Here is a 13,893-nt window from a genome sequence, read left to right on the forward strand (position 1 = left end):
CCACTACCATACACTCCATACTCCTCTGCTGCACTTACTACCCACCACCCTACACTCCATACTCCTCTCCTGCACATACTGCCCACTACCATACACTCCATACTTCTCTCCTGCACTTACTACCCACCACCCTACACTCCATACTCCTCTCCTGCACATACTACCCACCACCATACACTCCATACTCCTCTCCTGCACTTACTACCCACCACCATACACTCCATACTCCTCTCCTGCACTTACTACCCACTACCATACACTCCATACTCCTCTCCTACACATACTACCCACCACCATACACTCCGCCCTGTACATTCCCTACTTATCATTACTGCCTTCTGCACTATGCAGGTCAACTCAAACTCTATTAAACCACACCCCTTTAAGCTAAGCCCAATATGTAGTGCAATTTAAGCCATGCCCCCATTTCACCTCGGCTCGCTACACGCATCGCTTTTTTATTTATCAATCTCTTGGGCCCACTTTTTATCTTGCAGGTTATGCCCCATTTTCAGGGGTTCCTCCATATTGAAAAGGGTCAGAAAGGCTGGTCTAGTCAGCAGACTGGAAATGGAGAGAGGACACCACTGTATGCCATCCACCTGGCTGTGCTTTCCAGCAGGACTGTGTAAACCTCAGGACTGAATTGAAGAATTACAAATCAACCGACAGTTAAATCAGGATGTAACAATTTGTATTTTTTAGTCCTCGCTTCGGCAGGACATATACTAAAATTGGAACGATACAGAGAAGATTGGCATGGCCCCATGCCAAGAGTTCCATATTTTTACACACCAGGGAATACCAACACATACACGACTATCGCAAACACTCAGAGACAAAAGCATTTTACTAGACCCTTAAAACCCTTCGAAACGATATGTTTCATGGCTACCACGACCATTAAGAACATTTCATTAACATATACCTGGTTGCAGTCCTATGATTTACAGGAGCCGAACAGATACAAAACCTTCTGGGAATCAACCCTAAACAGATCCTTTACAAGAGATCAATGTCTACAAGCTTGCGTATTCACTCCCAAATGTGCAGTCAGTGTGAGATTGCAAGAAACATCTTTTAAAATTCTAACAAATTGGTACATAACACCAAACAAATTACACAAATGGTTTTCGACAGTTCCTGGACATTGCTGGTGCTGCAACCAGGAAGAAGGTACTCTCTACCATATCTGGTGGGAATGTGACTTGATTAAACCCTTTTGGAACCAAGTAATCAAGATTATAAAACACATTACAAAAACTAAAATCCATTTAGACGCTGCTTGCTGTCTTATAAATATCACCAAATGCACCTTGAGAAAATACAAAAACTCCTTGACCAGATTCTTAATCACAGCAGCAAAAACAGTGATACAGAGGCACTGGAGAGACACCACCGCACCCACAATCAAAGAGTGGCTGGAAGAGATACATCTCAAAGGCATGGATGAGATCAGGGCAACAGCACCCGTGGATCATCTTTAACCACTTAAGCCCCGGACCATTTTTCAGCTAAAGGACCAGGCCCCTTTTTGCGATTCGGAACTGCGTCACTTTAACTGACAATTGCACGGTCGTGCGCTCCCAAACAAAATTGGTGTCCTTTTTTTCCCACAAATAGAGCTTTCTTTTGGTGGTATTTTATTTTTTGCAAAATACACAAAAATAGAGTGACAATTTTGAAAAAAATGCAATATATTTTACTTTTTGCTATAATAAATATCCCCCCCAAAAAAATATATAAAAAAATTATTTTCCTCAGTTTAGGCCGATATGTATTCTTTTACATATTTTTGGTAAAAAAAAAATCGCAATAAGCGTTTATTGATTGGCTTGCGCAAAAGTTATAGCGTCTACAAAATAGGGGATAGTTTTATGGCATTTTATTAATCCCTTTTTTTTTTACTAGTAATGGCGGTGATCAGCGATTTTTATTGTGACTGCGAAATTATGGCGGACACGTCGGACAATTTTCACACATTTTTGGGACCATTGGCATTAATACGATCAGTTCGATTAAAAATGCGCTGATTACTGTAAAAATGTCACGGCCAGTGAATGGGTTAACCACTAGGGGGCAGTGTAGGGGTTAAGTGTGTGTGTGTTTTTTTTTTACTGTAGGGGGGCTTGGCTTGGCGTGTGACGTCACTGATCGTCTTTCCCTATAACAGGGAACAGACGATCAGGGACAGCCTCACTAGAAAGCATGAGGAGAGGTTTGTTTACACTTACCTCTCCTCGTCCTTCAGCTCTGTGACCTGATCGCGGGACACCTGCGGAGATCTGGTCCGCGGGTCCCATGGCCACGGTCATGGAGCTCAGGACTGGGTCGCGAGTGCACCGCCAGTGGCGCGTGCGCGACCCACGGCTGGGCACTTAAAGGGCAACGTACCTGTACGTGCTTGTGCCCAGCCGTGCCATTCTGCCGACATATATCGGCGTGAGGTGGTCCTTAAGCGGTTAAATACTCTGACTCGTATGCAACTTTCATACAGAGATAGACCTTTAAAGTATAAAGAATCGTGAACAATCAATATTCTTCTCCCATTTTTATTTATTCTTCTATCCTTCTCTTTCCTTTCATTTCTGTTCTATACTTTTAAGGGCACTTCTCAGAGGCCCACAATTTTATTCTTCTTTTAAAAATAAATAATATATTTATCTACACAAACTCAGAGTATTTCTAAATAGACCATCGATGTAATGATTGGCTGATCACAAAGCAGTTTTGTTGGTTTTACTAGTAAAATACTCTACCACTGAACTCAATTATACTTTGTTATATTTTAACCACTTCCCGACCGCCGCACGACGATGTACGTCGACAGAATGGCACGGGCAGGCATATGGGCGTACATGTACGTCCCTGCCTTCCCGCGGGTCGGGGGCCCGATCGGGCCCCCGCCCGGTGCCCGCGGCGGTCGGTATTCGTTCGGGAGCGATCCCGGACGAGGGGACGGCCATTCATTCATGGTCACCCCCTCGCGATCGCTCCCGACGAATAGAAAGTCTTCGTGACATCACTTCCTCTCCTGTAATGTAAACACAGGAGAGGAAGTGATGTGATCTCTCCTCCGTGCAGTGGCGGAACTACCGCCATAGCAACACATGCGGGCGCTATGGGGCCCGCAGTCAAGTGGGGCCCGGTGAGGACAGGCGCCACGGCTCCGCGGGAGATAGCCGGCGGCTCCGCGGGAGGTCCGCGGGTAGTCCGCGGCTCCGCGGGTGGTCCACGGGCGGCTCCGCGGGTAGTCCGCGGCTCCGCGGGTGGTCCGCGGGTGGCTCCGCGGGTAGTCCGCGGCTCCGCGGGTGGTCCGCGGCTCCGCGGGTGGTTCACAGGCGGCTCAGTGAGTGAGAGCGGGCGGTCAGAGGATCCGTGGGAGGCGGATGAGAGTGGCCAGTTCGCTGGTGAGAGAGTGGGCTGGCCAATCAGGGAGCTGACAGGCGGGGAGCATAGAGATGACATCATCTCTGGCCGCCCTGCATCCCTGCAGTGCAGTTCCCCCCTCACTGGGCAGGCAGCCAGGAAGCAGAGAGCTGACATTATCTCTCTGCTGTCTGACTGATAATCTGCTGCCTGACTCAGTGACACAGCAGGAAAGTGGCAGAGCAAGTGACAATCCATAATGTGTGGCAGGCGACGTGGCAAGTGACAATCCGTAACGTGTGGCAGGTGACGTGGCAAGTGAAAATCCATGACGTGGCAAATGACAATCCATAATGTGTGGCAGGCGACGTGGCAAGTGACAACCCGGGACGTGGCAAGTGACAATCCATAACGTGTGGCAGGTGACATGGCAAGTGACAACCTGGATGTGGCAAGTGACAATCCATAACATGTGGCAGGTGACGTGGCAAGTGAAAATCCGTGACGTGACAAGTGTCAATCCGTAATGTGTGGCAGGTGACGTGGCAAGTGACAACCCGGGACGTGCAAGTGACAATCCATAATGTATGGCAAGTGACAATCTAGGATGTGGCAAGTGACAATCTGTAATGACGTGGCAAGTGACAATCCGTAATGTGTGGCAGGTAACGTGGCAAGTGACAACCTGGATGTGGCAAGTGACAATCCGTAACATGTGGCAGGGGACGTAGCAAGTGAAAATCCGTGACGTGGCAAGTGACATTCCGTAATGTGTGGCAGGTGATGTGGCAAGTGACAATCCGTAATGTGTGGCAGGTGACGTGGCAAGTGACAACCCGGGACGTGGCAAGTGACAATCTAGGACGTGGCAAGTGACAATCCGTAATGTGTGGCAGGTAACGTGGCAAGTGACAATCCGGGATGTGGCAAGTGGACAATCCACAACATGTGGCAGGTGACATTCTGCAATGTGTGACAAGTGACAATCTGCATCTGGTGGCAGGCGATGTGGCAAGTGGACAATCCGCAACATGTAGCAGGTGATGTGACAAGTGACAATCCTTAATGTGTGGCAAGTGACAATCCAGGACGTGGCAAGTGACAATCCATAATGTGTGGCAAGTGATGTGGCAAGTGACAATCCAGGACGTGGCAAGTGACAATCCATAATGTGTGGCAAGTGACGTGGCAAGTGACAATCCAGGACGTGGCAAGTGACAATCCATAATGTGTGGCAAGTGATGTGGCAAGTGACAATCCAGGACGTGGCAAGTGACAATCCATAATGTTTAGCAAGTGACGTGGCAAGTGACAATCCAGGACGTGACAAGTGACAATCCATAATGTGTGGCATAATGTGTGACTTATCTATCTTGGCAAGTGACAATCTGGGATGTGGCAAGTGGACAATCTGCAACATGTGGTAGGTGACATTCCGCAACCTGTGACAAGTTACAATCTGCATCTGGTGGCAGGCGATGATGGCAAGTGACACGCTCAGGGATCCCACTGATTTTGCATTATGGTGAGTTGAACTATTTCATTTTATATAACAGAACAGAAATTGGTTAGAAGGCCTGGAGGTCTGCAATGTGTTCCCTTCAGGGGCTGCATACAGTATAGTGCATACTTTGTTGTTCAAAATTAATATAAGCTGTTGCCTGGGTACTGTGCCACATGGGTGTGGTAGTCTGTTGTTCAATGGCATTAGTTCATTTTTTTTTTTTGATGGGGGGGGGGGGGGCCCATACAACATTTTGCTATGGGGCCCTGTGATTTCTAGTTACGCCCCTGCCTCCGTGTCGGTATTTTTCGTTCCGACACCGAGGAGAGAGGATCGGTGAGTTGCACCAACACGACACTACACAGTAGAACATGCCAGGCACACTCACACCCCCCCGATCACCCCCCCCAATTACCCCTGCCCCCCAGTCACAGTGACACCAATGTCATTTTTTTTTTTTTTTTTTGCATTGGTGTCATTTGTGACTGTAATAACTGTTAGGGCAGTTAGGGTTAGCCCCCTTTAGTTCTAATGTACCCCCCTAACCCCCCCAATAAAGGTTTAACCCCGTGATCACCCCCCCGTCGCCAGTGTCACTAAGGCTGGGTTCACATTGCAGAGGTTTATGAGAACGAATGTGATTCGCACCGCACTGCAGTGCAAATCACATCCGATCTCTGTGCGATTCGAGTTCAGCCATTCGCCGCACCCGCCGCACCCGCCGCAAATTCGCACGGGACCCTTTTTTTGGTCCGCAGCAGAATCGGATCGCATAGGTGTTCACACCATGCGATCCGAGTTTGCAGATCGCACTGCGATATGCGAACTGATCTGGGGGTGTCATTAACATTTCACTGACACTCCCAGCAGTTCGCATAGGGCAGTGTGAACTGCCGCCGGGAGGCATGCGATGCGGGAACCCGCCGCGGATTCGTGGCGTTCCCGCATCGCTCCAGTGTGAACCCAGCCTAATAAGCGATCGTTTTTCTGATCGCTGTATTAGTGTCACAGGTGACGCTAGTTAGGCAGGTAGGTATTTAGGTTCGCCGCAGCTTTTTATAGCGCCAGGGACCCCCATATACTACCGCATAAAGCCCCCTGATTGCCCCCTAGTTAACCCTTTCACCAGTGATCACCATATAACTGTTACAGGTGACACTGGTTGGTTAGTTATTTTTTTATAGTTTCAGGGCACCCGCCATTTATTACCTAATAAAGGTTTAACCCCCTGATCACCCAGCGGGTGTCATTTGTGACTGTAATAACTGTTAGGGCAGTTAGGGTTAGCCCCCTTTAGTTCTAAGGTACCCCCCTAACCCCCCAATAAAGGTTTAACCCCGTGATCACCCCCCGTCGCCAGTGTCACTAAGGCTGGGTTCACATTGCAGCGGTTTATGAGAACGGATGTGATTCGCACCGCACTGCAGTGCAAATCACATCCGATCTCTGTGCGATTCGAGTTCAGCCATACAGATAGTATGGCTGCATTCGTGTCGCACCCGCCGCAAACTCGCACGGGACCCTTTTTTTGGTCCGCAGCAGAATCGGATCGCATGGGTGTTCACACCATGTGATCCGAGTTTGCAGATCGCACTGCGATATGCGAACTGATCTGGGGGTGTCATTAACATTTCACTGACCCTCCCAGCAGTTTGCATAGGGCAGTGTGAACTGCCGCCGGGAGGCATGTGATGCGGGAACCCGCCGCGCATTCGTGGCGTTCCCACATCGCTCCAGTGTGAACCCAGCCTAATAAGCGATCATTTTTCTGATCGCTGTATTAGTGTCACAGGTGACGCTAGTTAGGCAGGTAGGTATTTAGGTTCGCCGCAGCTTTTTATAGCGCCAGGGACCCCCATATACTACCGCATAAAGCCCCCTGATTGCCCCCTAGTTAACCCTTTCACCAGTGATCACCATATAACTGTTACAGGTGACGCTGGTTGGTTAGTTTTTTTTTTATAGTTTCAGGGCACCCACCATTTATTACCTAGTCTCACTAGTGTACCCCTAAATTTAGGGGTGTCTACTTTCCAAAATGGGGTCATTTGGGGGGGGTTTGTGCCATCTTGGCATTTTATGGCCTTCAAAACTGTAACGCCCTTAGAAAGCCTGAAGGCGGTGCTTGGTTTTCGGGGCCCCGTACGCGGCTAGGCTCCCAAAAAGTCCCACATATGTGGTATCCCCGTACTCAGGAGAAGCAGCAGAATTTATTTTGGGGTGTCATTTCACATATGCCCATGGCATGCGTGAGCAATATATCATTTAGTGACAACTTTGTGAAAAAAAAAAAAAAAAGTTTGTAATTTTCCCGCAACTTGTGGCAAAATATAAAATATTCCATGGACTCAACATGCCTCTCAGCAAATAGCTTGGGGTGTCTACTTTCTAAAATGGGGTCATTTGTGGGGGTTTTGTGCCATCTTGGCATTTTATGGCCTTCAAAACTGTAATAGGTAGTGAGGAGTGAAGTCAAATATTTACGCCCTTAGAAAACCTGAAGGCGGTTCTTGGTTTTCGGGGCCCCGTACGCGGCTAGGCTCCCAAAAAATCCCACACATGTGGTATCCCCGTACTCAGGAGAAGCAGCAGAATTTATTTTGGGGTGTCATTTCACATATGCCCATAGCATGTGTGAGCAATATATCATTTAGTGACAACTTTGTGAAAAAAAAAAAAATTAAAGTTTGTAATTTTTCCGCAACTTGTGGCAAAATATAAAATATTCCATGGACTCAACATGCCTCTCAGCAAATAGCTTGGGGTGTCTACTTTCTAAAATGGGGTCATTTGTGGGGGTTTTGTGCCATCTTGGCATTTTATGGCCTTCAAAACTGTAATAGGTAGTGAGAAGTGAAATCAAAAATTTACGCCCTTAGAAAGCCTGAAGGCGGTGCTTGGTTTTTGGGGCCCCGTACGCGGCTAGGCTCCCAAAAAGTCCCACATATGTGGTATCCCCGTACTCAGGAGAAGCAGCAAAATTTATTTTGGGGTGTCATTTCACATATGCCCATGGCATGCGTGAGCAATATATCATTTAGTGACAACTTTGTGTAAAAAAAAAAAATTTTTTTTTGTCATTATTCAATCGCTTGAGGCAAAAAAATAAAATATTCAATGGGCTCAACATGCCACTTATCAATTTCCTTAGGGGGTCTACTTTCCAAAATGGGGTCATTTGGGGGGGTTTTGTACTGCCCTGCCATTTTAGCACCTCAAGAAATGAGATAGGCAGTCGTAAACTAAAAGCTGCGTAAATTCCAGAAAACGTACCTTAGTTTGTAGATGTGACAACTTTTGCGCAAACCAATAAATATACAATTATTGACTTTTTTTTTACCAAAGACATGTGGCTGAATACATTTTGGCATAAATGTATGACTAAAATTGAGTTTATTGGATTTTTCTAATAACAAAAAGTAGAGAATATCATTTTTTTTCAAAATTTGCGGTCTTTTTACGTTTATATCGCAAAAAATAAAAATCGCAGAGGCAATCAAATACCATCAAAAGAAAGCTCTATTTGTGGGAAGAAAAGGACGCAAATTTTGTTTGGGTACAACATTGCATGACCGCGCAATTACCAGTTAAAGCAGCGCAGTGCCAAATTGTAAAAAGACCTCTGGTCATTTACCAGCAAAATGGTCCGGTCTGAAAGTGGTTAATATGATACTCCTGTACAAATGTTAGTATTATTGTACAATTGTTATATCTAAGAACCAATAAAAGCTTATTGTTTAAAACAATTTGTATTTCATACGTGTTTGAGGTTCAGCGTTTGTTTAAGGTGAATTCCTGAACACCAACTTGTCATGGCAGCTTGAACATTTTTACTGACTTCCTCCTAAACAAATCCAGAAGTTTGAACTTTAATCTTTTCCTTTGTTAGCTGAGCAAGAAAACTAATTATTGGTCCTTTGAGCTCACATTTGCATTTATTGCATTATGCATGTCTCATTTATAACCCATTTAAATCATATTTATTATTGACTTTGTGGATTATCTTTGGAGAACACATTCTGGGTGATTGAACACTTCAGAAGCTTCCTGTGTGAGCGTAGCAAGTGATGTGAAAATGGTGCTCAACACGGCTATCCTCTATCTACTCATTCTATTAGCAGGTAAGTGGCCAGTTAGCCAAAATGGGGGGTCAGTGCATAGAGTTATCACATTGCATTTCTATGTATCATTTTATCCATATGTGTAATATAAATTTTTTATTAAATATTAACAGAAGAAAGGAGAATAACTTTTTTTTAAGTGTATTGATTTGTAAACCATTTATATTCAATATATATATATATATATATATATATATATATATATATATATATATATATATATCAGGGATATGCAATTAGCGGACCTACAGCTGTTGCAAAACTACAAGTCCCATCATGCCTCTCCCTTTGGGTGTCATGCTTGTGGCTGTCAGAGTCTTGCTATGCCTCATGGGATTTGTAGTTCTGCAACAGCTGGAGGTCCGCTAATTGCATATCCCTGATATATAGTATATTTTGAAATATATTTATTATATTATTTTTTTTAATTTCTGAACATATAAAAATATAAGTGGTATGTTGATACCACATGTGTGAGTCTTTTTCACAGCCTGGATACATAGAGAGGCCCAAAATCCAAAGAGCACCTTTGGGCTTTCTAGGAGCATAAAGTGATTGTAAACAATCACCTTGTAAACAAACCCATTCCATTTAAAATAGAAATGAAAAACAAAACATTTGTATATACATATAAAAAAAAACATTAGAAATACCTTTGTTTCCCTTTTTTATAATTGATCACATATCCTATGTTCTCAGCTGCTTGGTATGTGGATACCACGTGTGAGACTTTTTCACAACCTGGATACATAGAGAGGCCCAAAATCCAAAGAGCACCTTTGGGCTTTCTAGGAGCATAAGGCTCGGTTCACACAGGGGGCGACACGAGGCGACACGACTTGCCGTGCCGCGACCTGCCGCGACCTCAGCGGCGACTTGCAAATGACTTCTGTATAGAAGTCAATGCAAGTCGCCCGAGGTCGCCCAAAAGTAGTACAGGAACCTTTTTTCTAAGTCGGAGCGACTCGAGTCGCTCCTCTTAGAACGGTTCCGTAGTACAGAACGGGGGCGACTTGTCAGGTCGCGGCACGGCAAGTTGTGTCGCCTCGTGTCGCCCCCTGTGTGAACCGGCCCTAAAGTGATTGTAAACAATCACCTTGTAAACAAACCCATTCCGTTTAAAATAGAAATGAAAAACAAAACATTTGTATATACATATAAAAAAAAACATTAGAAATACCTTTGTTTCCCTTTTTTATAATTAATCACATATCCTATGTTCTCAGCTGCTTTGTTTGTGGATACCACGTGTGAGACTTTTTCACAGCCTGGATACATAGAGAGGCCCAAAATCCAAGGAGCACCTTTGGGCTTTCTAGGAGCATAAAGTGATTGTAAACAATCACCTTGTAAACGAACCCATTCCGTTTAAAATAGAAATGAAAAACAAAACATTTGTATATACATATAAAAAAAACTTTACAAATACCTTTGTTTCCATTTTTTTATAATTTATCACATATCCTCTGTCCTCAGCTGGGGAAGGAGAAGCAGCAGTACACTAAACTTCCCCATAAATGGCTGTGCGGGGGGGTCAGGATCTGATGAAGTCTGATCATTGGAGGAGAGTAGGCGCCGAGTTCCCGGCTGTGCTGTCATGCCTAGTGTGGGCAATTTTTAATAGGAAATCACAGGGACTGGCAGGAGAACCAGGGATTTCACACAAAAAAAAACAATGCAAAGAGAACAGGATACTTTCTCATACAAGTGCATGGTACAGCAGGCACATATCAGGAATATGAAATGTTGCTTTTACATATTTTAAGTGGTACCAAAAGTTCAACTTTTTAACCGGTTCCCGACCGGCGCACACCGATGTACGTACAGTTACGTCCAATCTTCAATGCCGCCCTGCCATCGCGAGCACGCCGCCAGTCCGGTCGCGGGTCCCACGGACTCGATCGCCACGGGCATACCCACGATCGATTCACGGGGCGGCTGAATGGAGGAAATGCCATTCTAAACAGCATTTCCCCATTCTGCCTAGCAACTAGTGACGCTGATCTCTGCTCGAAGTGATTGGAGCAGAGATCAGTGTTCACTAAATGAAAGCCCAACCCCCCACAGTTAGTAACACACCCCTAGGAACACTTAACCCCTACACTGCCACCCACTGGTTAACCCCTTCACTGCCAGTGTCATTTACACAGGAATCACTGCATTTATATAGCAGTGATTGCTGTATAAATGACAATGGTCCCAAAAATGTGTCAAAAATGTCCGATGTGTCCGCCATAGTGTCGCAGTCACAATAAAAATCACTGATCGCCACCATTACTGGTAAAAAAATAAATAATAAAAAAATAATAAAAATGCCATAAAACTATCCCTATTTTGTAAACGCTATAACTTTTACGCAAACCAATCAATAATCACTTATTGCGATTTTTTTACCAAAAATACGTAGAAGAATACGTATCGACCTAAATTGAGGGCAAAAAATGTTTTTTTTATTTATTTTTGGGGGATATTTCTTGTAACAAAAAGTAAAAAATAATGAGTTTTTTTCAAAATTGTCGCTCTATTTTTGTTTATAGCGCAAAAAATAAAAACCGCAGGGGTGATCAAATACCACCAAAAGAAATTTGGGAAAAAAAGGATGTCAATTTTGTTTGGGAGCCACGTCGCACGACTGCGCAATTGTCAGTTAAAGCGACGCAGTGCCGAATCGCAAAAAGTGGTCTGGTCTTTCACCAGCAAAATGGTCCGGTCTGTAAGTGGTTAAAAAAGCAAAAAAATTAAATAAAATAAAGTTATATTTATTACAGGTACTTATATAGCCCTGTCAATTTACACAGCACTTTACATATATATTGTACATTCACATCAGTCTCTGCCCTCAAGGAGCTTACAATCTAAGGTCTCTAACTCACTTTCATACATACATATATATATATATATATATTGTGAGGGGGTTCGCTCGGTAGCGGGTGTGTGTGACCCCCTGGATGGGTTCACAACACAAAGTCAGGCACAGCAGACAGCGGTGTAGGTGCAAAAAACAAAAGATCCGGTTTATTTAGGCTACATGCAGTGATACATATAACAGCCAAACAAAATAAAACAAGAAAATAAATCCTGGTCAGCTTGACCTCTAACTACACACGTAGACTCCCTGTCTAACAACTGGGTGCAGCCTTGTGCTGCCCCAGTCCCTGTCTCTATTGTAGGGGTTTGCCACACAGGCGTTAACTCACCGCACAGAACAGATCTCAGACTCCCCAGTCTATACACACAAAACTGGTTCCAGGATGGAGCATCTCCCTATGCATGCTGGGGTTTTTTGTAGAGGTCTTAATGAGCCCACTTACTACAGCTGGGCTCATTAACTCTTCCCCTCTAATTGTAAAAGTCTGCATAAAGCCTGAATCTAGGACACACATATTTCCCATCCTGAATACAACCAGGTGATTTTACCTGCGTGCTGCCACATACCCCCCCCCCTCTTGTTTCAACCTTGGGGTTGTAACACAAGCAGCCAGACACGCATGTATCCGAGACAAAGCATCCACATTCCCCATTTTAACACCAGGGCGATGCTTAACTGTAAAGTTAAATTCCTGTAGGGCCAGGAACCACCTATTTACCCTTCTGTTGGTCTCCTTGTTCTGAGCCATCCACTTTAAAGGAGCGTGATCAGTCACCAGGTCAAAGTGCCTACCTAGCAGATAGTACCGAAGGGAATCTAGAGCCCACTTCACTGCTAAACATTCCTTCTCAATCGTGGCGTAATTTACCTCATGGGACTTCAACTTCCTGCTGAGGTAAATGACTGGGTGCTCTTCCCCGTTCCAGACCTGGGATAACACTGCTCCTAACCCAACGTCTGATGCATCAGTTTGTACAACAAAGTCCTTAGAGAAGTCTGGTGAGTACAACACTGGCTGGCTACATAAGGCTGTTTTTAAGGACTGAAATGCTTCCTCAGCCTCTGGGGTCCATTTAACCATAACCGACTCTTTCCCTTTTGTCAGGTTGGTGAGGGGCACAGCCTGAGAAGCAAAATGGGGAATGAATCGTCGATAATAGCCAGCGATTCCCAGAAAGGCTCGTACCTGTTTCTTGCTGTTGGGACGTGGCCAACTCTGTATGGCCTCGACTTTATTGACTTGGGGTTTTATCACCCCCCTCCCAATAGTGTACCCAAGATATTTGGCCTCCTCCTGTCCAATGGTACACTTCTTTGGATTGGCTGTAAACCCAGCTTCCCGGATAGAGTCTAGGACTGCTTGTACTTTTGGCAAATGTGAGACCCAGTCTGTGCTATGGATAATCACATCATCCAGGTAAGCTGCAGCATATTTATGATGGGGCCTCAGAATCTTATCCATTTTCCGCTGGAATGTTGCCGGTGCATTCTGTAACCCAAACGGCATTCTCTTATATTGGAATGCCCCATCTGGGGTTACAAACGCAGTTTTCTCCTTGGCCGACTCGGCCAGGGGAATTTGCCAACACCCTTTGGTGAGATCAAGAGTTGTCATATATCGGGCTGTTCCCAGCCGGTCAACCAACTCATCTATACGTGGCATGGGGTAGGTGTCAAATTTTGTAACTTTATTTAATTGTCTAAAATCGTTACAAAACCGCCAGCTACCATCAGGTTTGGGCACTAGTACAATAGGACTGGACAAGTCACTCTGGGACTCCTCTATCACACCCAATTCCAGCATCCTTTGAACCTCCCCACGTATTGCCTCCCGTCGGGCCTCTGGTATTCTATAAGGTTTTCGTTTTACCCTTTCTCCTGGCGGGGTGATAATGTCATGCTCTACGCCAGATGTTTGTCCCGGAAGCTCAGAGAAAATCTCTTTGTTACGAAGTACAAACTCTTTAACCTCCTGTTGTTGGGGTTTCGATAAGGTGTCTGCTATTCCAACCTCAGGAACTAAGCAATCA

At 45.0% G+C, this 13,893-nt stretch overlaps 1 protein-coding gene and 1 pseudogene across 1 annotated transcript in view; both read left to right on the top strand.

The window, feature by feature from the left end:
- The first annotated feature begins 704 nt into the window (after positions 1-704).
- LOC143965155 (U6 spliceosomal RNA) lies at positions 705-789 on the top strand (annotated as a pseudogene).
- An 8,077-nt stretch (positions 790-8,866) lies between these two features.
- The window catches only part of LOC143961289 (uncharacterized), an 80,545-nt gene continuing 75,518 nt past the window's right edge, over positions 8,867-13,893 (top strand). Inside the window, exon 1 of the mRNA XM_077470541.1 lies at positions 8,867-8,994. Coding sequence (XP_077326667.1) covers positions 8,949-8,994 — 46 coding nt within the window. The 5' untranslated portion in view covers positions 8,867-8,948. The remainder of the gene's footprint in view (positions 8,995-13,893) is intronic.

The sequence above is a fragment of the Lithobates pipiens genome, unplaced genomic scaffold (assembly GCF_037356315.1).
Source record: "Lithobates pipiens isolate NorthernLeopardFrog02 unplaced genomic scaffold, aLitPip1_a1.2 Scaffold_8, whole genome shotgun sequence".
Classification (NCBI taxonomy): domain Eukaryota; kingdom Metazoa; phylum Chordata; class Amphibia; order Anura; family Ranidae; genus Lithobates; species Lithobates pipiens.